The sequence below is a fragment of the Venturia canescens genome, chromosome 1 (genome assembly GCF_019457755.1).
Source record: "Venturia canescens isolate UGA chromosome 1, ASM1945775v1, whole genome shotgun sequence".
Lineage (NCBI taxonomy): Eukaryota > Metazoa > Arthropoda > Insecta > Hymenoptera > Ichneumonidae > Venturia > Venturia canescens.
In genome coordinates, this window is record NC_057421.1 from 12,065,516 (window position 1) to 12,092,854 (window position 27,339).

General features: G+C 43.3%; 2 protein-coding genes across 3 annotated transcripts in view; one reads left to right on the forward strand and one right to left on the reverse strand.

Annotated features, from left to right (window-relative positions):
* Positions 1–27,339, reverse strand: part of AdamTS-A (ADAM metallopeptidase with thrombospondin type 1 motif A) — a 102,193-nt gene that overhangs the window by 29,339 nt on the left and 45,515 nt on the right. The window lies entirely within an intron of this gene.
* Positions 1,967–25,748, forward strand: Lim1 (LIM homeobox 1). 2 transcript variants are annotated; one of them, XM_043412527.1, is made up of 8 exons: positions 1,967–3,233; positions 5,087–5,276; positions 14,812–15,047; positions 17,117–17,335; positions 19,382–19,623; positions 20,622–20,910; positions 22,578–22,769; positions 24,009–25,748. In XM_043412527.1, exons 2-8 carry the CDS (start codon positions 5,104–5,106, stop codon positions 24,137–24,139), a joined length of 1,482 nt encoding a protein of 493 aa, XP_043268462.1. In that variant the 5' UTR covers positions 1,967–3,233; positions 5,087–5,103; the 3' UTR covers positions 24,140–25,748. The 2 variants fall into 2 exon arrangements, with proteins under 2 accessions (XP_043268462.1, XP_043268548.1); XM_043412613.1 differs by having other exon boundaries at positions 22,599–22,769.

Consider the following 27,339-nt stretch of genomic DNA (forward strand, 5'->3'; position numbering starts at 1 on the left):
TTGCATGGTAGCGAATCTCGTGTTAACCGAGAGCTCGTTTGGTCTGACCACATGGCTGAGTCGTCCTACTCGAAGTGCGCGAGCCACGAGCAAGTAGTAACAACCAATATTTGGCAGACCAGCGTGTATCAGGAGTAGTTTTTGGAACATTTCTGAAGTATTCTCTCGGGTTGAGTCTTTTAAGGGATGGGAATACTCACAGACTTTATCAGATTGAAAATATTTTTTGTGAAAAATTATGTGTGCCTTGTCAATCAGGAATTCACCTTGTCACTGCGGAAATTTTGTGATTTGATTTTCTAAGCTAGTTCTTGCTTTTCGAGTATCACTTTGCGAGTATTACGATTCAATTTTTATTCAATCAAAAAAGGTGAATCTGATCGAAGTACAAATTGCACATCTCAATCATTCAAAATTTTGACGTCGTTATTCATAAAATGTTCTGTGCAACAAATAAAAAGGAATAAATGACGAAGTAAAAAGATAAATTTATATTGACCCAGCCTCGTTGCTCACAGACAATTTTACCATAAATTCGAAGGTGAAATTTAAATCTATTCAATGACAAATTTATTTGCTCATTATTTTAAGGGCTGCTTACACATTTTATGATTCTTCGATGACACTGAAGTTTGCAACGTTGGAGTCCAACGAAATGATCTAAAGAAAAACCCTCCAAAAATTTGAGCACCGATACTTCGTGAAACAAAAAATTGCTCAATTACAAATATTTGTTTTCCCTTAATTTCGTTGGACTCCAACGTTGCAAACTTCAGCGTCGTATTCTTCGAAAACATTTGAAAAATGAGCCGTTGATTGATCGAATGTTGAAAATCGATCAGCTGAAAAAACACGATGGAGAAACGACCCGTTCCGACTGACGATGAGTTCCGTAGTAAAATTTTCCAAAATCCCATTTTCTCATTCCCTAGTGTAATCGCACTAAAAATTGACTGACATTACAAGCCCTTTTTTGTTCCTCCAAAAAGCTGGGATCGTTCCAGACCCGATTTGCATCGATGTATCGAAGAAGCAAATACAATATCTCGAGGAGCTACAGTAACCACAAATAAACCATGATTACTATAATCAGATGAAAGAAATGGTGTATTTGTTAAACTCGACGATTCAGTGAAACAAATGGTGCTTCAGTCCGAGTTGGTTAAATAGAAGAATAAAAAAAAGTTGGATCGAATGTTGAAGGACGCGAAGAAAAACCACAAGGCATCGGGAAATTGGGCCGAGCATCGTAAGCCTGAAAAAAGTGGTCTTCGCGATCGAGTCGAATGGTTCGAGTACTCGGCTACCGGTTATTGGCGATTTGCTTGAAGATATCGATCTTTAATCGTTTTGCAAATAACCCGGAGGGAGGCGAGGAACGAGGGATAAATTAAATAGGTAAGTAAAGAAGAAAAGAGAGAGGTCGGAAGAGGCAACAAGTCTTGTCGACGATGTTGTCCAACATGGTTCATACATTATGGTACATGCGGATGGACACGGTGCGTTCATCGGGATAGTCCACGGGGAAGAAGAGTGAGAAGGCGCCGGGGATGGGGGTAAGCGCGGCGTGTGTACGCGACCCGCGTATAAAGTGTGTCCGCGTATTCGAGGCGGGAACAGCGGGGGATCGATAGTCGGACCAGTCAGGATATAGCGAGCGAGTACTTGGTCTTGACGCACGCGAATTGCGATCCATTCGCCATGTTCCACCCACCGAGGTTTTATCGAAGCCATTCCTCGTGGAGGTCCAAGCGGAAGGTGGGGAAAGCGGTGCCGCCCATTCCGCCGGCGGAGGATCCAATGAAGCTGATTTCAAGGGGACCGATACGAGGAGTAGTCGAGGGCAGCGGGCGGGGCGAGCCTCTCGAAAGGCGTGGTGAAGCGTCAAGGAGCGCCACTGAATCGGAAGGATTTTTCGGTGGGGGCCACGCGGTGTCGCAGGTGCGGACCAGTCGGCTGGTGAACCTCGGCTCGAGCGTGCATCAATCCGGTCAGACGCAAAACCCAAATTTTCTATCGGGCGCGTTCCCTCTCTTGCTCTCTCCCGCTTTTAAATTTCAAGCAAACGAGCTCACGAATCAAAGATTTTCGTTAAAAACTATATCGAGACAGGAGCGAGCTTGGCGAGAAGATTATTTCAGACTGTCGTCACTCCGGAGAAGCGTCGGTAGCGATTCGAAACCGGTCACAAGGCCCTCCTTCGTTGACATGACAATTGTCGATTGCTCGTCACGCGCACCACCCGGACGGGGCATCGGCGAAGAAACCTTTCGATTAAGTCTGACGGGACGAAGGTCCGAGTGAGTGCGAGTGTACAAGTGAGTGATTGGCGAGAATGAAATGGATGACGAGGCCGTTCGTACGACACGATTAATCCCGGCGCCCGAGCCCGTGATCGACTAACGAGTGTGCCCCAATCCGGCCTTCTCAAAGGGTATTATGCAAACCAGCAAGTCCTGCTGGATCCATCCGGAAGTTGGATTCTCTTACCGCCGGCGGTTCATCGCGAGCAGGTTGCCTTATCGCAGATCTTGATCCGCCATATGGCTCGGTCAAAGAGGCTCATGGACCGTCAACGGAGCTCGCCAGTTCCAAGTTCATCGATCCCCGACAGCAGCACACGTGCAGTTTTTTATCAGCGAGTCGTCGCACGGTGGCATTGACGGAAGCGACGAATTGTCATCGTCCGGCCTGCAGGCGCGAGAAAAACTCTCTCAAAAGGATCGATTGCATCGAGGCCCCAACGAACACACTCCGCTCACACTCCGTATTCGTAAGATTGAATAAACAGTCAGCCGGAGGGTGCTAATCGCCTGGAATTTGAATGTCGCGTCCACCGATCGAATCGGCGCGAAGGAAGCGACGAGTATCATAATTGTCATAATTGTGCGGTGTGCTTGGTGACAGTGCAAGTGCTAGTGCTGTGTGTGCTGGTGCGCCAGGGTGGTGAACGCGTGTAAGAACCGTAACTGCTGCAAAAGTGGGTGCACTGGGGCCCTCGGGACCGTTCGGCCGATACGGGCCCGTGCCGGAAGGTGGTCCCTTGGCCGGGGGCGAGAGAGTAGGCCTGGGGGCGGCTGCAGCCGCCACTGGGGAGGTGGAGGGTTACGGGATCGCCGGGCCCGGGGGTGGGCCCCCTGGAATCGGCGCCTCCGGGAACCCCCGGATAAGGGAACCTACCATCGGGGCTTCATGCTGTGCCCCTTTACCCGTTTCCCAGACTCATCACATAGGTAAGTCACGCGATGTTGTGCATGCAAGGCTCCTGGACGCCGAGGCACTTTGATTTTCCTCCCAATTCGGTCGGACTCGTTGCCTCACTTTTTTCGATGGGAGCTTCGTCATTCAAGTTTACACCGAAATTTGCTGCTTTTTATTCGAGAGAAGTTTGACCGATACTTTGCTGACACGGACTCGAGAGGTTCGTTCGACGACGAACGTATATTTTCACAGAGTTTCTTTATCCTCGTATTTTTTCGGTGCTCCAAAACCCGCGAGATTCGTTGCAATCCCTGGAAAGTGTGCAAGCCTCGATTCAATCGGCCTCGACCTGCGTGAAAATTGCATTTTATGCGGTTTATGATTTCACTCGTGGTTCAAAGGAAAACTGAGCCGAGGTGACCGAGCCTCGGGAGCGACACACCGGCTCTTCCCTCGCCGGTCCATGCAACCATCGCTATTTTCTTCGCGACAAAGTGGCTTCTTCTTTTCCACACGAAAGATCAGCCGTTCGTTAAATCGCGCAGAAATCGGAGTCACGCAGACTCGAAATCATTTTCGCTCAAATTCATCTCGAAACAATCGCCATTAAATGATAATAGAAATTCCAAAACTATTTCTCAACTCCGCCGCCGGGGGTCGCCTGTAAAACAACTTTTGGGCTACTGGGTGGGAATTACGTAGTTCAGAAGTTCTTATCTTTACAACGATCGAGATCACATAGCCCATGGGCATACCCAAAATACATATAGAACGTATGCAGAGGGTCAGAGACTGGATTTACGACGACAACCTGTCAAGAAAACGATTACAGTGGCCGACGAAAATCCCCAATCGCGATAACAACACATCGATTCGGTTGTTTGTCTAACTCCCGCGAGTAAATCCAGCATTTCATGACGAATTTGTCCGACTGATTGGCCTTCCGTCGCACCACATTAGCCTCGATCCAACGGCTGGTTATCCGAGCTGGTTTTTTGCAAGCAAATCCTAGTTTTTATATACGCCAATCAGTCAGATAAATGCGTTATTGTTTTTGTTGGTATTGAACAATAAACAATTAAGCGACGATCAGCGCGGCTGATCGTCGAAATCTTCTTCGTTCGTGTCGATCCTCGATCATTTTTCTTCAAGCTAATATTTCGCAAGTGCTGGCTTGACAGCGCTCCCATTGTCACTAACGTCTCCTTAACTATAGCGTACGATCGCGAAAGGTTAAGAGTCGTCGGCGAGTAACGGATTAATCGCGGAAATGGTTAATGATTGATGACGAAGCTCAACAAAGTTGTGAAATATCTTTGCAGGAATATCAGTGCGAACAATTATAATGCCGCGTGCTTCATCAATTTTCCCATTCAATGCGAAGATTCTTATTTGATGTTCGCCACCAAGAGCGCAGATTTGCCGTGTCAGTCGATTAACGGATTTTTCCAATGGACGATTTTCCGTTTTCAGGAGCTGCTCTGACAACTCTCGCACAGTATTTTCCTCAATTTCAGCAAAAAGCCCGAAAATCGTCAAATTCGCGTTTCCGACAGTGAGGCAAGGCTCGCGCCGACTCTTTTTTTTTTTTTTTTTTTCAATTTTCGACGCCGAGACGCCGCCGCGTTTCTTGATTGGAAGCCAAATCCTGTAAAATGACGAATAAATGAGAAAAAACGTTTTTTCTTTGCGTTCTCGGAAATCATGCTCGGTGTCACTGTTTTCTGTAAACAACGACAAATTTTTCAATAAATCCGACCGACTTTCGAAGCTCTGCTACTCATAATCGTTCGAATCGAAAACGATTCGCTTGTTTGACGTCAAACCGACAAAGATTTCATGACGAATGTGTTCGTTTGTTGCATGAAACGTGGACAATCATCAGGAAGGTGCGGTCTGGCGATGCTTATGTCATGCGCTGGTTGCAAGAAGCCGATATTGGACAAATTTTGTTTTAAAGTACTGGAACGAATTTGGCACGGAGATTGTGTAAGATGCTGCGACTGTGGAATGGAATTGCAGGAGAAATGTTACTCCCGGGAGTCGAAGATGTTCTGCAGAAACGACTTTTTCAGGTAAGCCCGATAAAACGTGTACTAAATTATTTTCAGTCGTTCAACATTCATCGCGCAAATCTCAGACGTTTAATCGAGAATGAAAATCTTCGGTTGCCAGAATTTTACGTCGAAAAAATTCAAAAAATGATTTTCATTAAAACAGAAAATAAAAAACACGAAAATTCTAAAGAGAAGCTCCGTTTTATCACAACTCAAAGTGCGCCAGCGCTTCGCTTTCCGTTCTCCCCAAAATACGCACGATTTTATAAATCTCGCGCGCTCCTTCCAATGGAACAAAAAATAAAAGCATTAATTCCCGCACGGCGAGCGTGCAAAATCGACGGATTTGCGAGATTGTAAAGAAGCTTATAAAAACCTGAGAGTGCGAATGAATGAACGAGAAGGCAAGAGCGATCGAGAGAGCGGAAGGAAAATAATAGTGGTAGAAAGAAGGTTTAGAGATCGATGCGCGCATCGATCGGGGTGTGACACGATGCGTCCACGTATTTAGCAGATTGCTAAAAAACCGTTCATGTCTGTATAAAAGGTGTAAAAGTGGAGGGTGGTTGTGAGAGATGCGCCGGGCTGGGACGGGGAGGGTGCAGAAAGATAATGGAGTGGTAGAACATTGGCTCGAGCGTTTTGATTATAATATCGGGTTAACGCGCGCCGCTCAGCAAAAAAGATCGTGCACACGCGTACCATATAATTGCATACTCGACTATTTCGTCGTGCACGAGCGATTATAAATAATTCATCGAAAGGATCGTGCTCGATCGACACGGAGATATATTTAGCTCCGACATTATTGTCGTGATTATCGCTCAATTTGTTTAAAATGCGCGGTAGTGAGACGAGAAATAAAGACGATCCGGCGGGCTATCCCCGCGCATAAATCACATTTTTAATCACTAAACCTTTTTTTCTTAGTGAATCAATCGAAAGTTTTGCTCGTATATATGCGAAAAGTATTCGGGAAAAAAGTAAACACGCACTATTTCGCGGACAGCTCGACGCCTCCCCCCTTCCGGCCCGCTCGACTCTCTCGATCTTTCGTTAAACAAATTTATTACTCGTTTTAGTATGAGGTACGAATAAATCTCCCGTTTGTATAGGAGCGAAAGTTCTTTCTTTGTCGCGTATAATTTATTTTGGACCACCCATACACCGTGGCTTATCAAGCGAGGAAAGAAGTGAAGGGAAGACGTCGATACGCTTGTAAAGATTTTCAAAGCAAATTTACTTTCAAAGGTCTACATACACCTTTCTGTATAATTACACCTGCGCATCTGTAGATTTTCACCAATGCGGGAGTGAATAACCAATTCCGTTTTTAACTTACGCGAGCGATCAGAGATTATTCACAATAGCATTTTATCTTCACTGTAATTACGTACCTTTGCATACCGAAGAGCACACAAAACTGGCTGGTTTTACCGAGCATTTTTTCTCCGCTGTCAAGCGCACCCTTGGCGCGGTCAGTGATCGAGATTTTACATAACGTAGAAAAAGCTACGTGTATAAATATATCAAATATGCATGAATGTATATAAATATCCTTAAATTCATGTCTTTCTCGAAGAACCTTGACATTTTTGTGGGAGTGTGCTCGTAAAAGTCTGATCTTTTCGCCGCGTGTTCACCGCCCGCCCAAAATCTTTTGCGGTTTCCTTACAATCTGTATATCGCTATATATGTCAACATAGATATACACACGAGAGGAAAAAGAATGAAGTAGGAATATTAAGATGATTATATAATCTTGGCCATACCGACAACGCGCAATCGATACCGACTGCCTTTGATCTCGTTCGACATTATTTTCATTATTTTAACCTGCGTATATATATTTTCAAAATCACTCGAAGAATCAAATAACTCAAGTTTGCTTCTGCGTCTCGAGGCTGCAGAAAAAGCGTTTTTTCCGAGTTTGCTCGAATCCACCTACTTGAAAAAACAACTAAATCAATTTCGATTGATTTCAAGACTTTTATCGCATTCCCGTTATCAAGAGACTCGCGCGGAGTTGAATCGAAAATTTGAGAAACCCAAAAAAACGATGAAATTCCCTCGGCGAACCGCGCAAAAAAGGCAATGCCATAATTCACCGTCGTTTAATGCTCGCGCGGTCCCTATCGAGGTCGGAATCGCACCACTGTTTCCTGGCTTTCGTTGACGTTACAAAAGAATTCAGCCCTGTGTAATGCTTAGACGGATTTTTCGAAGGGTTTCTTCTCGTACGGGCGTGCTCGTGAGTTTTTCGTTGCTTTTTACATCTATATCTATATATCTACGTGCACGCGGCAGTCTCGGTGAGAAAGAGAGCGAGACAAGTCGAAATATCCTTAGCTTTGAAACGTGAACGTGTAAATGTACCGTGAAGTTTGAAGCTGCGTCGTTATACATATATATACATAGAAACGTATAGTTGACGAGCATATGGATGAAGGATAAAGCGAGATGGGGAGAGAGAGAAAGAGGGAAAGGAGAAAGAGAGAGTTTGATGGGCGTGACGGAGTCGACTATATACGCTAGCGCGGTCGGGCCTGTCTCGCGAGAAGAGAATTCAGAATCGGCTGGAGAAGCTCTGAAATCTGCCTCGTTCGTTCACGGCATATACATTTATATTTATATACATAAAAATAGGCTCCGCATGGGGCTATACATATATACAAAGGGTCCGAAAAGTCTCGTTAAAACGTAACGAGATGGATAGATCGCGAAATTCTGAAGAGAAAAGCCCTTTGGCATTTTTGGCCAAGGTGCATCCTTGATGAGATATTAATCAATTGGTCACAGCCAATCCGGCGCGCGAGTCGAAGGCGTCGCGAAGTGGGGGGCGCGTGCCCCGCCTCGTTGTCCGCAGCGCACAGGCCCGAGCTTATCTCGCTCGACGCTCGTGACGCTCGCTCTTTCGTATCGGTTCGCCCGATTGGTGGTTTTCCACTGAGCTGATATCGATGCTAAACCGCAGAGAAAACTGCTCGAGAAGTTTTTCCTCGAGGAGCTCGTGATGATCTGTTTAACTTGGGGAATCTCGCGCGCGAACTTTCGGTCACGTTGTACGAATACAGACACATATTTAAGGGAAATACAGTTTTGTACGATTCTGAGGGATTCTCGCGAGGAATCACCGCATGGTACGCGTCGGCTTTCCTTCCGAGAAACAAACGCCGGTGTTTCTCTATGCGGATCCTCTCCACGAGCTGGCCGACGACAAACTGCTGCTGTGCTGCCACCCGAGCCACGTATTCGCGCCCTTAAAACCTCAAAAATCTACCACAAGCGTGTACCGCTCGTGTTTACGATACCTCGAGGTTTCTAACGTCGGCCGTACGGCCCAAAATCGTCCCCCACGGAGAATATCAACTTGTACAAATTGCCCTGGCGCTACGCCAAAAAATTAGCTCGACAGATGGCCTCCGAGATTCCCCGCTGGCAACCAAGACGAGGAACAATCTTACAATGTATTCTACCAAAAGCTTCTCTCTTTTTTCTTACTTTACGTTCGAGTACTCTTTGTAGCTCTGCCGCACCGACTACGAATCTGTGAAGTTTTTTCCAAAACTTTTGCCTCGGCTTTTTCATCTCTTTGCAGATTTTCGAGAACAGGGAAAGTCGGAAGCAAGGTCGCGATTAAATTTCGGATGAAAACGACGCCGCTGTTCGAAGAGTGATCAAGACTCGGAGGGAAGACTTTTCCAAATTCTCTGAGATTGCCTCTATCCACTTCCGCGATTATTCCATGTCAAATTTCGCAATACTCCGGACCAGAATAGTTCGCGAGTTTTCGAATGAATTTTATGCTACGTTTGCAGGACTTCAGGGTCGTAATTATTAGTCATTAAACAAGCATGTGCATACGTATTACTGTGAAAATTCCAACGAGCATAAATCCTTTACACATAAATCGTGTTTTACACGAGCCGTTTATCCGAGAATGTAGTTACGGTTGCAATTATTTGTATGCCAGCTGCGAGTCAATGTTACAGCACGAATATGTCGAACGGAGATCTTTCCAGTCCTTGCGACAGTCTTGCTCGGCGTTCTCACATCGCGTTTGCGAATAAAGAGTCGAAACTCTCGATACAATGAATTTAAAATACGATTAAAAGTGCGGGCATTCGTAAAAAGCCGAAAAAAATGATTTTAGGTTTTTTAGTTCCAGCTACGCGAACTTTTGGGTCTTTCAAAATTCATTTTCTCTCGCTCTGCAATGTCGTAATTGTTCAATTGAAATTTTCGATGGGAAATAGGATTGAAAATTGGCAAATTTTGTTGATTGAAAGCCCGAATGAAACGAGTCTTTTCGAAAAAATCTGTGAGATGCATTTCATTTTGAATTCGCTCAAATAATGGAAAATATTTATCGCCTCGTGTCTCAAAATCTCAACAATTTTGGTCGATCGGAATCGAAAACGAGATGAAGAAAAGGAGTGAGATTAATGGCGCGCGCGCTCGTCCGAGCTAGCGCAGGTTGACTTCGAATACAATAAATAAATAAATACACACAAAAGAACGAGTTAAGGAAGGATGAGGTGAGCAATACGAATAAAACCACAATGAACAATAGCAGGGAAGATGAGGAAGAGAAACATTGAGAAACGGAGAGAGATAGAGAGAGGAGAAAAAAGGAGAAAAGATGGAGAGTCGTACAGACGCCGGCGTCAGAGGGCGCGCGTGAATAAGAAAATAGGCAAGACAAGAATATTAATGGCCGCATATATATGGTCACGGTAGACCGCGAGATTTGTCGTTGCCATGATTTATCGGTGAGCAAGATAAAAGTTTTTTCTCTCTCTTTCTTCTCGAATGCGGCTCACATTCGCTCGTTCGTCCGAGCAACAATTTCGTTCGGCGTTTACTTTTTAGTTTTTTGTTTTTTTAATTTTTATATTGGACTCATAAATAATTGCGGTGCAGATTTTCAACCTCTTGTTTTTTTGATGGAGGTGAAACAGCGTGGAATCGACCACCGTGGATGGAGCACGAGTTCGAATTGTTCAAATGCCACGAAATTATTCTGAATTATATCGTTAAGTACGATGCTCGATTGCTTACGCTGTTTTTGAAACTCGCAAACACGTTTTGACCTCGTTTCCACGTCCCAGAATGGAACGAATTTTTAGTCACTTTTTCTTCTAACGCTCACGTGTAGCGAGTTTGAAATTTATAGATTTTGTAGCAGTAGCAAGCCCGAACATATTTCTAATCTAATTAAGACGTTGAAAGTGTTATTCAGACTTCCCACGTACGGAAAATGATGCGTCAATTAATGGACGATAAATTTTCACGCGATAAACGTCACGCGATTATGACTGCATACATTCTCGCGATGAAGTATTTATCGTGGAAGGTGATTTTTATTTTTTTTCACGACTATAAATCTTACAGTGCTAATTGATGGAAAATCTTGTCCTTCACGGCTCTTCCAGTCGCAGAGACACTATTTTTCTTCGGGAACAGGCAAACCCCTGTTTTCATTTGGATCCTCAATTCATGCAATCACGCGTTGGAAGTCACAACGAAAATCTCTCGCTGAGCCGTAGTTTTCGATGACGAAGAAATCATTTGTTTTCATCAAAAATGATTAATTGAAAAAACTTGCATCCTTCATTTGCGTTGTTATTGCGAAACATTTTCAGCAGAACCGAATGAACGTTCGGATTCGCTCATTCGCTGAGAAACTGTCATAACTTCCGAACGATTATTTTTTGGAGTTTTGCTCATGAATCGAGCAGTTTTTGCACGTGATTTTGACGGGTTAACATCCAATATTGAAACGTTTACGACCCAACTCACCGGAGCGTGTCGCTTCGTGTTTTTTCTTGCTTTCGATTCTTCCATTTCGAATCCGTCATATCGCGGTGCAGAGCCGCCCCATCGCGCGATAACAACGCGCAGAGACAGTTGACATTTTCAAAAGTTATTTCATTCAGTCGTTACGTAACTTTAACTGTTATAGGTGGACTGTACAAAACCAGTTACAAAGCATCGATAATTGCACTGAGCGATAGTCGAATTACCGAGCTACGCAGATTTCCGTTCTGACCATTCCAATACATAAAAAATAATAAATTCCAACGAAATGGTACGCGTTGCACCAGAATTTCAGGACGTTCCAGGCTGCAAAATTCTTGTAGCCTAACCAATAAAAGTTCTTCGTTTCTTCCCACGTTCCCCCATTTTTGGATGGTTCATACCGTGAATTCCGGAGCAGAAAATTCAAGCGTTATAATTCTCGCTCCATAACATTCGGCAACTTCTGACATGTGCAAATCCAGTGTGCAGAATGCGCGTGTGTCCGTATACACATGCAGGTAAATTTTTTTCGGTCCCTCAATAGTGTAGGAGAATTGGCCGAGGGTGGAATATTTTGGACTGAGCGCCTTCTTGTGTTCATTTCTTTTATATATATTTTATTGTTTCTTCATTAAATATCCTCTTTTTGTAACTGCACCGCATTCGCCGTCTTTTTAAAATGCTCGAGCCTCATAAGAAAGGGCACTATATAGTCGTAGGGCAGGTCCGATACGTCTGCCCTCAGGGTTGGTCTCAACGCGTACCATTCTCCTACGTATACTTGCAATATACACATATATACGAGGCTTGCTATTAATGATTTTTTAACGACCAGCCCCTTTTCCACGGTAGGAAGAACCAGGCTCTTTCGCACGTCTCTCGGTCTCGACAACTCCAACTTCTGACAATGCCAGAGTGAGAACGAAAAGCAGCGATAAAGAGCAGCGAAAGAAGGAGAGAGCAAGAGGGATACGTACGTGTGTATATATACGTAGAATCGATGCTGCTGGCCCTCCGTGTGTATATTTCGCTTTCTCTCGCTGCCCTCCCTGCTATCTTTTCCTGCAAGAGCAACGTCCAACAGTCGCGGGACCAACTAATTGCTATAATTAATTAAATGATTCCTGTAATTATGCGATAACCGGTTAGCAATCGCATCTAACCAACGGAGATACGCAAAAATATAGGGGTGTGAAGACAGTTACGCCGCATCGCTACTCTCGCTACTGTTTTCTTGCCCATTCGTACCTATTACGTGCACACACACGCGCGCGCGCGCACATGTATACAGATACGTAATATTCCCTCGCGGCAATTTGCCCCCGAATATCAGCGCATCCCCCTCGAGACTCGCTATTATACCTATTTCCAATCCATTGTAACTGTACCACTGATCAGCTGTTATTAACCTTTTAAAACTCCTCTCATCTTTCCTCACCGACTTTTTTTTTCAACGTCCAAATGTTTGCTGTTTTCATTCCGGACATTCACCACGCTCCGCGGTGCTGCTTTTATTTTTTAAATCGCCTTTTTTTTGTCAATCGTAAGTGCATCGAGATTCGGACCATTGTCGATCGATCGTTTTTTATTTCGTGCAAACTATAATAATTATAGACTGTTCGTGCACGAAACGATTTTCTTAAGAAAGTCTTGAAATTTAAACAGAGTTTCAACGAGTAGTCGACTGACACGCATATCAAATTTTCAAGGGTACCTCTTATTGGATATTTAGATAAAAGTGCTTAAATATGAAGAAAAATACACAGGGTTATAGGGACTGTGCGTTAAAAATCGCTCATCTTTCCGTATAACGAATGAATGCAAGAAATTGATAAAATAAGCAATCGTAACCTCACATTTGCTTATTTCGGAATTTTGTTTCTTCTTGACTTGGCCCATTCCTGTCGTGGACTTCTGTTTTTTTATTAATACTTTTTTCTTGATCCATTTCCCTTTGTGCTCTCTAATGCGATTTTTCACATAAAAAAAACTTTAGTATTTTAGCCAGGGGCGAATGAAATTTGGGGTTCAGTCAGCGATGGATCCCCGATTAATTAATGGCTTGTAATTTCATTAGCCAAAAGATAAGTTGAAGAAATGTATTTACGATTTTGAATTAATAACTCTGACGTTAATTTAGAGTGATTATATCTTTAATTAGGGAGTAAAAATCGATCCAATTTAGACACACGTAAAATACGATCCTTCAGGCATGATCTAGCTTAAATTCGGGTGCAGTATAAAAAATTTTTTAAAGAAAAAAATACATCGAAATTTGAGGGTTCGATCAAGAGTGATGGCACGCCAAGTTTCATGAAACGTTGCGATCCGACGCGGAAAGAACGGACGTTGAAGAACATGCTGGTATATTAAGCTGAAGGTCGAGATTTGGAGAAATGTTCGTTGCAATGATTGAAAAAATTGCTGAACAAGGTTGAGCTAAAGTCTTGATGAGCAATCTGTCAACTTGTCATTTGACGAAAAAAATTGCCTTAAAAGTTTGGCAATACGAGAATGGGGCTTCGGAAGAGATTGAAAAAAAATGTGGCATGATAAAATAAATGCGAAAGTAATGAGTCGGATAATGGAGATAAAAAAGCTTCGATAAGATAGAAGGAAATTAAAGAGCGTCTAATGATGCTAATCTGGACCACCATTGAAGTTGGAAAGCGAAGATTACTGCTGGGTTAATCAATCAATGCTGGAGAATTTGATTATCCATCATTGCTCGACAGATGGACGCGCGCGAGAGCAATGCTTTCTAAGTTGCACACGCACGAGCAACCGGTTTAAATATTATGATTTTTCTTTTTTACATTTTTAGTAGTTAAAAACGGGTTTTCTCAACGATAATATTAGTATAATAAAGCCGTAACTCGACACTCGCTTAGAAACATAAATCAATCAAGCTGCGGCGGTCTCCGTAGAGTCGGAAATCGCGTTCGCTTCGTCACATTCTCTAGAGCCACGCGCGAATAGCCCCCGTGTCTCGGGGAGCCGCCACGAGGTGGCGAAATATCAGCGAGACTCTCGCGAGTGAGACGACGCGCTCCGGTGTATAAGTAGAGCAGCGGATCGGGATCGAAATCTTTCATTTTACTCGAAACTCTCGATGCGAAACATTCTCGTTAACGACGTATAATTTGCACAATGAAATTTTCGTTAAGTATTGCTTTGGTCTAGTCACAAGTGAAATTTTCCACACGGAATAATGTTCGCACTGAATTATAAAAATGAAAAAAAGTCAGTCCAACGATTCGCGCAACTCCGTCTTTTACTTCTCGAGCACTCGTGAGTGTTTAACCTCTTTTCCGTTGATCTGTCAAATTGAGGTTAGCATTATACTCAGCTGCTGCCTTGCTGTCACGTCTCTTTATCGTAGCAAGTCGCCGGAAGTTCAAATTGAACTTGATATTCGATAAAAAATAGGCCGATAAATGCAACTTTTTTTGAGAGTATGAGATTACTGCAAATTGCAGTTTTTTTTCCAGGATTTCATGGATTTCTATGCAAGTAAACCCTCTTGTAGCAACCGGAAGTTAGGTTTTTGTTTGCCGTATCGAAGTTTCTCCACGAAAGCCAGCCAATTCTTTTAATTCTTTCCCTTTCAAGTCTTTTTAATTCTTGTGATTTGAGCCTGACGCTAGACCTTAAAACGAGATTCTACAGAGTTAGCGAAGAAATATAATGAATAAAAAAACATTGGAACGACCGATATTGAATGGAGGCTCGTGATTTTTTTGTTTAACAGGCGATACGGTACGAAATGCAGCGGTTGCATGCAAGGCATAAGTCCACAGGATCTCGTGAGGAAAGCGAAGGATAAAGTGTTCCATTTGAATTGTTTCACCTGTCTGACGTGCCGAAAACAGCTGACAACGGGCGAGGAGCTTTACGTCCTCGATGACAACAAGTTCATCTGCAAGCAGGACTTTCTGTCAGGGAAGTCGTTGCAGGCGGAAAATCATCACTCGCACAGCCACCATGGTAAATATGAAGAGCGAACGATCCATGAAAAAAAACTTGTTCAACGTAATTTAATGGATTTGCACAGGGCCGCGGTAGTGTGTACTGGAAAAGCATTAAAATACCATGCAACCTCATAATTATGCGCGTGTAAGAACAACTTGTCGATCTGCAAATTCCAGCAAACAGATGCGTTATCGGTCGAGGAAAAAACTCGTACACGCGCGTATGTGCATCGTAATTTTTGGTCAGCATCAAAGCGCCGTCTTCCTCAGCTCTCCCCTCGTTACTTTTTTTCCCTGCTCCCCCGGCTGTCTCTCTGTGGGAAAAAGCGAGAGGTCACGCTTCGACGCGTCCATGAACGAGCGGACATGTAAGAAGAACTGGGAGGGATTTAAAAGCATGCCACGGTGTGTCGGGCCAGGGGTACGGAGTCAGCCCAAGAGGGTTTACAAACGCCGCTTCTATGTCTAATACACTTCGAAGTGGATGAACTGCTATATACCCGCCGCGGATCATCTCCGCTGCGGATGCCTTTTTAAAATGCCTATATCTATACCCATATAAATATGTTCATGGTTGCCAGAGATCGTCAAGGTTTATACACGGCTTTATATACATACCTTCGCGGTAAGCTGTGAAAACAGAGACGGGAGGGAGGCGCGCGGAGTGTGTGACACGAGAACTCAAAAGTCTTCGTCTATACAGAGGCATTCGCAGCGAGAGAAAGAGAAAGAGAAAAGAATGAAGGCCTGATCGTTTCTTTCGCGCCGTTACAGACCGCTCTCATGAGTACGCGCGCGTGTATGTCTATATATTAAGTTGACGGCTTCGGAAACCTTTTTCTCCGAGGCCCCGGGACCTCTCCTCTAGCCCTATGGCTCTCCGAGAAGAGCGTCGAAAGGAGATGAGACCCGAGGGTGGGGAGGACGGAGTAGGAGGAGGAGAATCGGTGGCCCCGTCGACACAACCGGAGAGGGCCCACCTCGGCGCGTTTTGTAACCGTGAAAAGAACACTACACCGAGGATCGTTACGCAGTGGGTTCTCTTTTGTCGCGCGCCGACACCTCTCAGTCTTACTATAATATACAGCATACGACGAATCCATATACATGTATACCGGGTGTCTTGGAACCGAGTGACGATCGCGCAAAATTCCATTGGCGACGACCAAATTCTGGGTTACCAAGCGTTTGGGGCTCGCTCGATCGTATGGGGGGCAGTTTGGCCAGCGCGTGGTCCAGTTGCTCCGATCGGAGGGGCCTGGGGGCTGCTGGAATCCCGCTCGAAGTTGCTTTGACCCGTCAAACTTTGGTAGCGAGCTATTCGGTACGAGGCTGATGGATGAAAACGTAACTGGGATGATGAACGTGAAAATTCGATGGGACGTGAAATTGGCAGGGTGATGAAATCGATTTAGGGACTTGGATGATCTTGCGTTATTTTTCAGTCGAAAAGGAACTACTTTTTTGCTCTTTTCATGATCGAGGAAACGAAGATAATTTATTCTCACAATTATTCGAATTATGGGTAGCTTATTTGCTGAAATTGATGAATTTTTAATATAACGATAGGCGATTGAAATACTTTCAAATAAGTGTTTTTCTTTTTTCATTGCCAAGTGATTTTCACCGGTAACAAGCCTTTCTCAAGACATCATTGATATCTAAAAATATTCTCGTTTTTGGCTCTTTCAAGTTGGGAGCATCCTGTTTCATGAAATCCGAATGGTCGCACTGGAAGTGTACCTGCCATAAGAGTCTGCGCGTAACCCTTCAAAAAATGTGACTTTCGTTAATTGTTTTCTCGACAACTAGAGCGCAGATCCTATAATAATTCCGGGAATAGATCCCCACGGTGTATATTTCTAGCATATTTCAATTCTCAAAGTGGGAATTTTCAATTTTCATGAGATTCGCGTGATCTTCCTTAAATGCAACTCGGAGGCTTCCCGGCCGGTTTCCCTTGGATTTATCAGCCATTTATCGTAATTTCAATGTTTTTCTAACGACTAGTCAACAACTTTATTGTACGTGGGATAAGCAAAAGTGAAGAGAAGTTAAAAGGTGTGGATGCGTTTTGTGTCGCAGGGGCTGACTCCCTGATGGGTTCGGGCTCGGAGGACGAAGACGACGAAGGCAGCGGCCATCACCACCACCATCATCATCATCATCACGGCGGTGTAGGTGGATCCCATTTGGGCCCTCACGGCTTAGTGCCAGGAGGTCCCGTTGACCAGGTCGTTGGCCACGGTGGTGATTTACCACTTGGAAGTGATTCCTGCAAGCAGGAGGACTCCGAGGATCAAGGTGAGTGAACGAGAGTGAACTCTTTCGCGGGCGATGGAGACTTTGTAACATTCGACGTGTCGAAATAAATCCGTGGGGTATACTCCGTTCGCTCCGTACGAGTCTCGGTGGATTTTCTTTTTATAAATGTCTCGTATACCGCGGGACATTAATCGCCGGGATTTTCTTCGCAAAATTGTCGTCGGAGTCGTGGCGAGAACGTTACAAAATGATATTCTTTTTATTTTTTCATTCGCTCCCATGCAGTTACTCCGTTTAAGTTATTATCCCATAGATAGGAGGGTACTTCGGTTGCAGCTGGAGCGACGCGGTGTGTAGGAGTCCCGACTAAAAGCGGATAGTCGCTCCAACAAATTGCTCAGTGGATGGACGAACATGACTTTTATTACTCGTGTCAATTTAGTTCACTAGTACTGGGCATTAAGTTTCTTTACAATTACCCATCGCTGCGGTACTCGAAAGCTTCGAGTGCTCGTTGGTCAGCTCGTGTGTACGGATCCAGAGAGAGAGAGAGAGAGAGAGAGAGAGAGAGAGTAGTACGTCGCAAAACCTAAACCTCAATCACCCTCATACCGTTCGTCTCGCTTTAATTGAAGTGTCGTGAGTAAACGAGCCCTTTGTAACCGTTACCATGGAAATAGTTAATCACTCTCGATCTAGCTCAACGCTCTTGCAACAGGATTTTCGTCGCAGCGAATAAAGTTTCTCGGTTAACCGTCCCATGAAACGTTGTGGTAGGAGTGAGCATATTTTGGAGCTCCTGAAAAAGGTCGAATTTGCAAGAATTCTTGTATGATGTTAATTCGGTTATGAAAAGCAGGAGGAATTTGGACCAACATCCAACTTTTTAGAAGCTTTGACCCTTCAAGTCGACAGACAAACAAACTGACAATGCACTCTGAATTTTTTTGACTCCCACTTCCCTCGACTGTCTCGCTTCTCGCTCGCTCCTCTCTCGTCCGCGTATACAGCCCCCGCGCGCTTATAAATTCTTCGTTTTTGTTTTCCCTTTCTTTTTTTTCTATCCTCGCCGGGCGTGCATTATATTCGTATAACTTTTCAAACAAGCAGAAGGGCTGCGAGAATAAGAGATCCTCTTGGTTTCTCGCTTTATCCAAGCGAATTGGTTACAAGGGTGTCTTCCTCGAGGGGTGCCCCGTTGTGCGGTGTGACACTGTCCAAACATTTTCTTTGTCCGGTGGTTAAGACTTGCCCGCGTGGCTGCCTGACGCTCGAGCTATATATACACCGGATTATCGGGGGCTCTCCTCGGTTCAACATTCGCCGAGAGAGAGAGAGAGAGAGACCAAACGAAATCGAGATCAAGAGAGAACGGGATGCTGCTCGAACGAGTAAAAAGATAGAGATAGACCGTCGAAAAAGGAGGATAAAAGAAGCGAGAGAAAGAGAGTATATGAGCAACTTTGGAAAGGATAAGAGAGACGAAACGAAGAACACGAGCGAGAGATTCATAATAATCCTATGGGGGCTTCGACGCTTCGGGACTCCCCTGCTGTTGCTACTGAATCGATGATACCCGTCGATGGGTTACGGATACATTACAATGCTGCTGTGCCCATCTGTGCTTATGATAACACCACTAAAATTCACGAATGACGATTATCGTCAAAATTCTTTTCTGTTGGCCAGCACCTAGACACGAAAAGAGCACGATCGAATGGCACACAATCGGATTACGTTTTTTTCAATATTCAGATTCCACGGGGAGCAAAAATAGACTCGAATGGTCAGAATAAAATGTAGGTGACTGGGTACTTGCGTTGGAGTAATGTCGAATGAGGGATAATTGTTGAAAATACTTTTATGGAATTCGAGATGAATCGATCTTTGATTTATATTCCAGCGTGTGTCATCGGACAGATTTGCAAAGACAGAAAATTATGTTAAAAATTGAAAATTTTAGTCATTATCGAAATACTGGGGATGCGAGTTTGGCAAGCAACGTAGACGTTAAACAAAAAGATGAATAATGTTTGAATATGGGCTTTTGTTTCTCTCGGTCTCGCCGACTGTTCGATGACGAAGGTTCCCTCGACGGAGATCCGGAAACGAGAGACAGTCAAACGGAGAACAAGAGCCCGGACGGCGGTGCCGGAGGCGGAAGCGGGGACGGTGGAGCAGGCTCCAAGAGACGAGGTCCCAGAACAACCATCAAGGCTAAACAATTGGAGATCTTGAAAACCGCTTTTTCAGCGACCCCGAAACCCACTAGACACATCAGAGAACAACTCGCCAAAGAGACCGGCTTGCCGATGAGAGTTATACAGGTAATTCATCGATAATCTACCAACCATAAGAATTAGGATGTCGATGTGCCTGAAAAACGACAATCGAGCAGTGAAATCCTGAACTCTTTGTGTCAATTCATTCCCGATTTCTCGACCATCGGTCCTCCGAATCGATGAACTTTTTTCTCTCTCTTTGAACAGAATACGATTGTGAGTGAAATAGAAATAGAACGGAGTCCGGATATTAAGGGTGGGTCCTGCTTTAAAAAGTCAAAAAAATCGATTCTATACGGGAATATTTTTGGATAGACGCGGAAATAACGCACCATTGCGAACTCTTCTGTATTGTTTCAAGGGTATTTCAAGAGTACGAAAACATTTTTTTTCATGTGAGAAATACTCATTCGGACATGGTTTGTGCGCCAAGTCTCATTGTCGAAATTTCTCAGCTGTGCACAATGTGGAGATCTTAATTATTGTCTGCAAAGGAAATTCCAAATCTTTTCCCCCATTTTCATATATTTTTCTTCCATACGAACCTAGAAAAACCATAAAAAATTGCGAAATTCTATATTTTTAGGGAGTTTGAAAAAAAAACGCTCCTAAAGAAGAAAAAAATCACTTCAACGTGCTGTAAATATAGAATTTCCCGATTTTTTCGGGTTTTTATAATAGCAACTGAGAGACTTTGACGATCCGACTTGGCTCACAAACCATGTACAAATGAGTATTTCTCACATGAAAAAATGTTTTTGTACTTTTGAAATGTGCTTGAAACAATACCGAAAGTTTCGCTACGGTGAGTTATTTCCGTCCATCCTAGAAACATTCCCGAAAACAATTGATTTTTTTGATTTTTTAAAGCAGGACCCCCCCTTAATGGAATCGAGGCATTTTTCATAATGAAAACTCATACGCGTTCTCTTTCACAATGAAAATCCACGTCGTTTGCTCAACTCTTATCAATACACTCAGACACATTATTTATGGATCGATAAATATGCATTTTTCTCTTTTTTTTTTGTGTGCGCAACAAGGTCTGGTTTCAAAACAAAAGAAGCAAAGAGCGCCGGTTGAAACAGCTAACGTCAATGGGTCGAAGCCCGTTTTTCAATGGCTCGCGTAAAATGAGAGGTTTCCCTCTGAATCTGAATCACGGACCGCTCGGCGGTGAGGATATTCCACCCGGCGGATTTCCCTATTTTCCCACTGACAAGTTCGAATTTGGTTACGCTGCACCGGTCGCCTTCCATCATGAATTTTTCGGTGCTCATCCACCGCCTCATCCGCATGGACCACCGTTTCCTGGTCCTGGAAATCCCGGCGGTGAGTTTATTTATTCAATAAATACCTGCATATATTTCCACCCGGGAATCACATTTCGTTTCACTTCTCATCGCGTGTTACACTGCGTAAATATATACTCGAATGTACGAGAGACAAAGTTTCGCAATCGAAATATCGAATCTTCGGAAATTCGAGAAAAAAAATAAAATAAAAGAAACGTGGTAATGGATTCCCTTATTAAACAGATTTCAAATCCAGAAAAAATCGACGCTCGGCAGACCTCGAATCGGCTATGGCTAAAAGATTTCCCTCACGAGTCACTTCATTTAATATATTTTTTTCATTATTTGGATTTTTCATGTCAACTTATCATATTCGGGTTTCGATATCGAAGATAAAAAAATTATTACTTTATTTCGAATTTCAGTGTTTTGTCATTAAAAAATGATTTTTTTACTGTCTTTTCCTATTTTGCCTTGGTTCGCGGTTCCAAAACAATTGAATTTTTTCGATACACGTCAAAAAGTTCATGAAAAAGTTCAGTTTCTCTACCATATAATGGATCGAGTTATGGGGATAAATGATACACATAGAAATATTTAAAAAAAGAGCCTTCAGGCTTAACGAACAAATGATAGTATATTTTTAAACTCCTGTGCACATTTGTATACTCGAAATGGCATTAATAATCATCGCGTCATCGCGTCGAGTCGACGTGTCTTCGTATAACTCCTTCGACACTCGAAAATTGCCCCAGGAATTTCGTCCCTGCTTCACCAGTTAATTACTACCTGACTACAATGAATAATGACTACTCGCTCGAAAAATATTCATCGTTGATGGAATACCTTTCCTATTACGAGCCTCCAAGCAGCGATCCTAGTTCGATCTGCTTTGTGATTCTCCGATTTTTATGGTACACCGCGTGTGGTTTATTTTTGTTTTTTTTCCCTCCTTTCGTACATAAATTTTGCTTTATCCTAAATTAAACCTGAGAAAAAAAACGCCATAAAAATTCGAAGTTTCTCGTTAGAGGTTACCGAGCCTCGTGTACACTTTGAAGATCCTCCACGCTCCGAAAATATGTAGAAAGTCTTTGAACTATGTTCGACATAAATTGTTACAAATGTCGTGAATCGCGGGGAAAAGTAAATGTATTTGTGAACGGAGTCAACATTTAGAATTGTATTAGGAAGAAATGGCTTTCGAACTGATTTTTGTTACGTGCCATTTTTTGGAGTAGAAAACTTCACAACTCAATTAAGTCGTTCTCGGCGTTATAGTGATGGAAAATCACTTTTTTCTTTCTCGAGTATAACTTTCTTTTTCCCCCGAGAAATAATCCGAATTCTCCTCAACGACGACGATTGCGAAACTTCATAATTTCTTCATAATTCAATACAATAATAAATATGAAAATATCGATTGAATTCTCCATTACACTGAGCTGCGAACGAATGATAAAATTGCGGCATGAGTTAAGATTTAACCACAAAAATAATCATCAATTTTGTATTGAGGGATCGAAAATCTAGTCAATTTTCATAAGTATTTCATCAAAGACCATAATTCCATGGATCATAAGATTCTTCCGTAAAAACAAAGATTGAAAAAGCTTCGTGGAAGGAAGCGTTCGTCATTCGGCGTTATTTAAAAAAACGACGGATTCGGAGATGGAAAATGGGTGCAAATTTTTCTGAAAACAGTTCAAAATTTGTTCGTAACAGGATTAGATCCGGCGAGCATAGCAGGTATGGCCGCCGCGGCGGCCGCAGTCGCTGGAGAGTATCCACCACCGGGCGCCGCTGGCGGACCCCCGGAGTTTCTCACAGGTCCACCGGGCCAGGGATCTCAGCCACCGACGGGCGGTAGTCCCGGCGAGTTTCTAGCACCTTCCGGTAAATACCAACATTTTTCTCTCTCATTAAAATATTGCGATAAATACATCTCGCGGTTATCTAACAACTGATCTCGCATTTCACACGTCATTTTTCACAAATTAACTCCGCACTCTCATTTTATCCTCGAATTATCAATTTTATCGCGTAAGTTATCACGAGCGCTCGAGTAGCGAGACGACTCGTTTCGCGAAACCAATGAAAAGCGTTCGTCATTTGCGAATGAGAAAAAAAATGATGGATATGGAGGGTAAAAATAAATCTTCGATAAATTCCCTTCGTTTCGTGCGTTTGCACCTCACCGAAGATATTCATAAACAGAATCTCCCTGCTGGGAGATGTATCGATAACAATTTTGGCCGATTCGAAGAAGAATTTGGCTAGAAAATTATTGCTCTCGGTACAAAGCGAAGACAGAGGGAAAGCTGTGCATGCTCGATTGTGAAAAATGAGGACGAATTCGTCGTGAGCGATTTGTATTTTACCGAACGCCCAGCGGTCATAAATTCGCAGCGTACGCGTCGCGAAGACGGCAACAAAAAAACTGCTGATCTGCAGACACTCGGAGATGACAGTTGTCCATAAATAAATACAGAATACGTTCGTGCGCGCGCGTAATCCGATTGAGAAACACGCGGTTAATCCACACATGTGGTTGATCCACCTTCTCGACGTGACTTTTCGTCATTCTTTCGGTCCCCGATCATTCCTCTCGTTCGAACTTCTCTATACGTATGAAAATGTAAATGATTTCTTACGAGTTGTACTCACAGGGTGTCCCGAAAGTTAAACCGCGCGATGACGGCGAATAGCGCGAAGCCCTTTACTCGCACAATGATGGACTGAAAACAAAAAACCAATAAATTTTGACAATCGAAAAAAGAGTTTTCCGATGACGAGGAGTCCTGAACGATGAGAAAGAAACTAGAAAGAACGATCGATTGACGCGAGGATGTAGCCAAAAAAAAATGCGTTTCGCGAGTTCAGTACATCGAAGCGTCAAAAATATCGAGGGTGGACAGGGATGGAAACTCGCTGATCCAACAAAATTTCTTGTTTCAACGAATTTTCTTTGTAACCCAAAATATTCGAGTCAACAAGTCGAGTGTCCGTACCGAGCGGATTTTCATCTAGTGAATTTCATTCCGTCCGCCATGATTCGTTGGATGAAAATCGTTGAAATGTAGGCATCGAAAACGCCTACGTGCGTGTTGTGATATTGTTGTTTGATGTTCTCAGGTGGCGGTCAGGGTAATCCAGGAGGAGGTGGTAACGGCGGCGGTGGTCCAGGAGGTGGAAGCGGGGGTGGTAGTAACGGCGGTGGTTTCCCGGAGCCTCACCAGATACAGAGCGAGGGTCTCGTCTGGTAGAACGGGTTTACGTTTAATTAATCTCTCGGCTCTCGTGTTCTCTCTCTATCTCGCACACACTCTCATCGCAATCTATCCGGACTCGAATAATGCGAATAAATCGAGGAAAGTGTGCTCGTGAGTATGCGTAAACGTGAGTTCCTGCGTATGTGCGCAAGAGAGAGGAAGACAAGTGAAGCCTGGAACGGAGGGGGGCTACGGAAGGAGATGAAATCGAGCTAGCCGATCGTGGAATCTTGGCCGAGTCTAAAAATCCTTCGCTCTGTTTACGAACGAGAGAAAATTATTTCGTTCCTGTTACCTTTTTTATTCCTTTCATCTTCAACATCACCGTCGCTCTGTTCGTGTAAAATATTGTGTCACAAGTACGAGTTACTTTATCAATCGGTTATTCGAATTTATGATGGCTGCAGACAGCGTACAATCTCGATCCATTGTTCATTGTATTATTATTACTATTATTATCATGAATATTGATAACGTTAGGTCATTACTTTACTATTATTATTATTATTATTATTATTATTTTTAATATTATTATTTTTATTATTGAAAAAATATATAGTTTATTGTCACATTGATTATGATCGGTGAAAATGATATCGCGTTTGTTCGGTTATCTCGAATTATTCCGGCGGCTTTTCGTGCGATTTCGCTTCGTTGTGTATTCTTCGTGTTATATTCGTTCACAGTCCCACGCCCCCATGTTTTATACGCCCTTCGCGACGTTGATAAAATCGCCAATCGTGAAATAGCCGCGTTTGATTGTTTTTTTTTTCGTCTTTTTTTTTTGCTTTCGTTTCTTTTTTTTTCTTTTTTTTCATTTTTATTTATACTCTTTTTTATCAACGTTTTTATATTGTCCAGCAGTGTATTTCAATTTTCCGGTACTTTTCGGGATTGTCTTTCAGTTTATGGGGTTGAAAAAGTGGAGGGCCGAAGTTCGTTAACGGGAACGAAAATCCGCAGCGTTGAATCGTTCGGCGGTGAATTGATTGGCGAACGTTTTTATTTTTCAGCGTCTCTTTGTAGCGCGAATAGCTGAATGGTTTTTATATTCGTTTTGTGGCATTGAAAATGCGCAAGTTATGACGGCATAAAAAAAACTCTCATCTCGACTTCGGACCCGTTTTTTTAATCCAACGAAAACTCCAAAAAACTTAGTGTCCAAATTCGATGAAAGAAAAAAGAAAAGTGAATGTAGAAAAGGAATCGTCTTAATTGCGAATAAAAATGGTCCCGAGAGCTGCGAGGAAATTAAACGTTCGATGATATTGTTACTGCTATTAACGAACGAAAAAATAGGGACAGGAATCATGCGGAATGAAAAAACGTATAAATATAGGATTCTCATGTCGGAGAAGTGATAACGGAAATGAAAGAGAAAGAGTCAAGTGTACGGCGCAATTATCCATGTAAATAAGAAGTAAAAGTGAACAGAAAAAAAGGAAACATTATAACGCCAAAAATACACTTGCACACGCGTATTAATAGTATATATTATGTATGTATATATATATATGTATATGTGTTTGATGGTGAAAAAGATGAGGACTCTTGACAGCAATGTGCTGCTGTGGCAATAGAAAAAAAGAAACGACGAGTCGTACTATGTATAATATTAGACGTCCATGGCTAAAACCCTCCAGAGACATTATTATTATTATTATTATTATTATTTTATTATATGATTATTAATATTATTTCAATTATTACATGACATGCATATATTAAAGATAGCTCGATGAAACGCCCAGTTTCGACACTGATGCATTACCATTATGAATATTATATAATAAACCACCTCGTATTTCCGTAAAAATGTTGAAAAAAAATGTTTTTCGTGCGTTCGCCATCGTGTGTTTCCCTGATTTAAATTGTCATTCGTACAACGAGATGCTGGAAGAGTTGTTTTTCTGGACGGAGACGAGGTAAGTATACAACTGAAAAATTGCGGGGAGACTCGTGGCTTCTGCCACATTCACTTTGTGCCTGCTCTCACAACACGATTAAAATCCGACCGTCGAAAGGAATGAACGCAGAAAAATCATCCAAGGAGCAGGAGAGACTGGGGTGAAACGGGGAATCGGCGATTTGAAAAGTTTCGTTTGCTTCTTAGGCTTCATAAGCAAGGAGTCGTGGTTGGTGACGTGATCGATGTCATGTTGAGAAAACAAAATCGGAATAAAAGGGGACGCAGCGATGAAAAATAATCGAAATTTTGGGTTTTGCGACAATTGATGATTATCTCAATAAATATAGTGTGTTGAATCACAAAGTTCAATATAATTCCTCGAATGATTTTCAAACTTATAAAAATGAAAAAAGGCTACGAGTTTTTTGGGTACCCCCTGGTCCCCTCAAAAATGTTTCCCAATTCTTTGAAAAACGATCGAACCGAAATCCTGTCTTTTCGTGCAACGCCCTCAGCATCTATTCGCCCCAGAAAAATGATTGCTCGACATGAACGAACGAGGTAACCGAAATGAAATAGAGGGACGACTACAATTGCTTCTTCCAATCGAATCGCATGGTTGCTTGTAAAATAATCGAACGACGCACAGCGCTACGAAAAGAAAGCAAAAGTGAGTAGGAGGGCGCCGAACGGTCGGGAAGGAAATTCCGGTCGGAGCAACACCCCCCCGCCCGTACACATGTCCTTAACATCGTTACCCACCCCACCATCCCCTCGTCGGCTGTGTGCACACTGGATCCGAAAGACTGTCTTGGACATCTGGTGAATTCGATTTTGATGTGTTTCGTGCCGCGGGGGGTCTGTACCCCAAAAATTCTATCCGCGCATATACACGCAGGCGCCTTCATCTCGCTCTCCCGATAATCGGGCTAGTGTATCAAGTGTGTATACACCCGAGGAAACGGGAAGGGACGGAGGAGCTTCGCACTCGACGACGCGCGGAGCAGAGGGCAAGCCCGAAGTCTGTTGTATCCGCATGCACGAGCTCATGAGGCGAATTCCCCGCGGGGGATAAACGCCCGCTCGTACTACCGATTTGTCTGTGCGTACGCGCCACATGTGTCGTCCCGCTGCTCGCTGCACCAGCTCCGCAAACTTCCACCTCGCGAACTCCGTCTCAACGGTACGTATAGATAATTCACCGACGTTTCGCATTTTCGAATCTCCACTCCGTAAGGTGTCAACACAGAGTTGAGACGTTCGTGCTGCATGGCTTAACTGTGCT

Bases quoted from the DNA above. Each gene is read 5' to 3' on its own strand.
- Lim1 (XM_043412527.1), top strand. From the start codon at position 5,104: ATGCTTATGTCATGCGCTGGTTGCAAGAAGCCGATATTGGACAAATTT. The intron at 19,624-20,621 runs GTAATTCATCGA...GTGCGCAACAAG, and splicing joins TGCCGATGAGAGTTATACAG to GTCTGGTTTCAAAACAAAAG. The intron at 20,911-22,577 runs GTGAGTTTATTT...TTCTGAAAACAG, and splicing joins TGGTCCTGGAAATCCCGGCG to TTCAAAATTTGTTCGTAACA.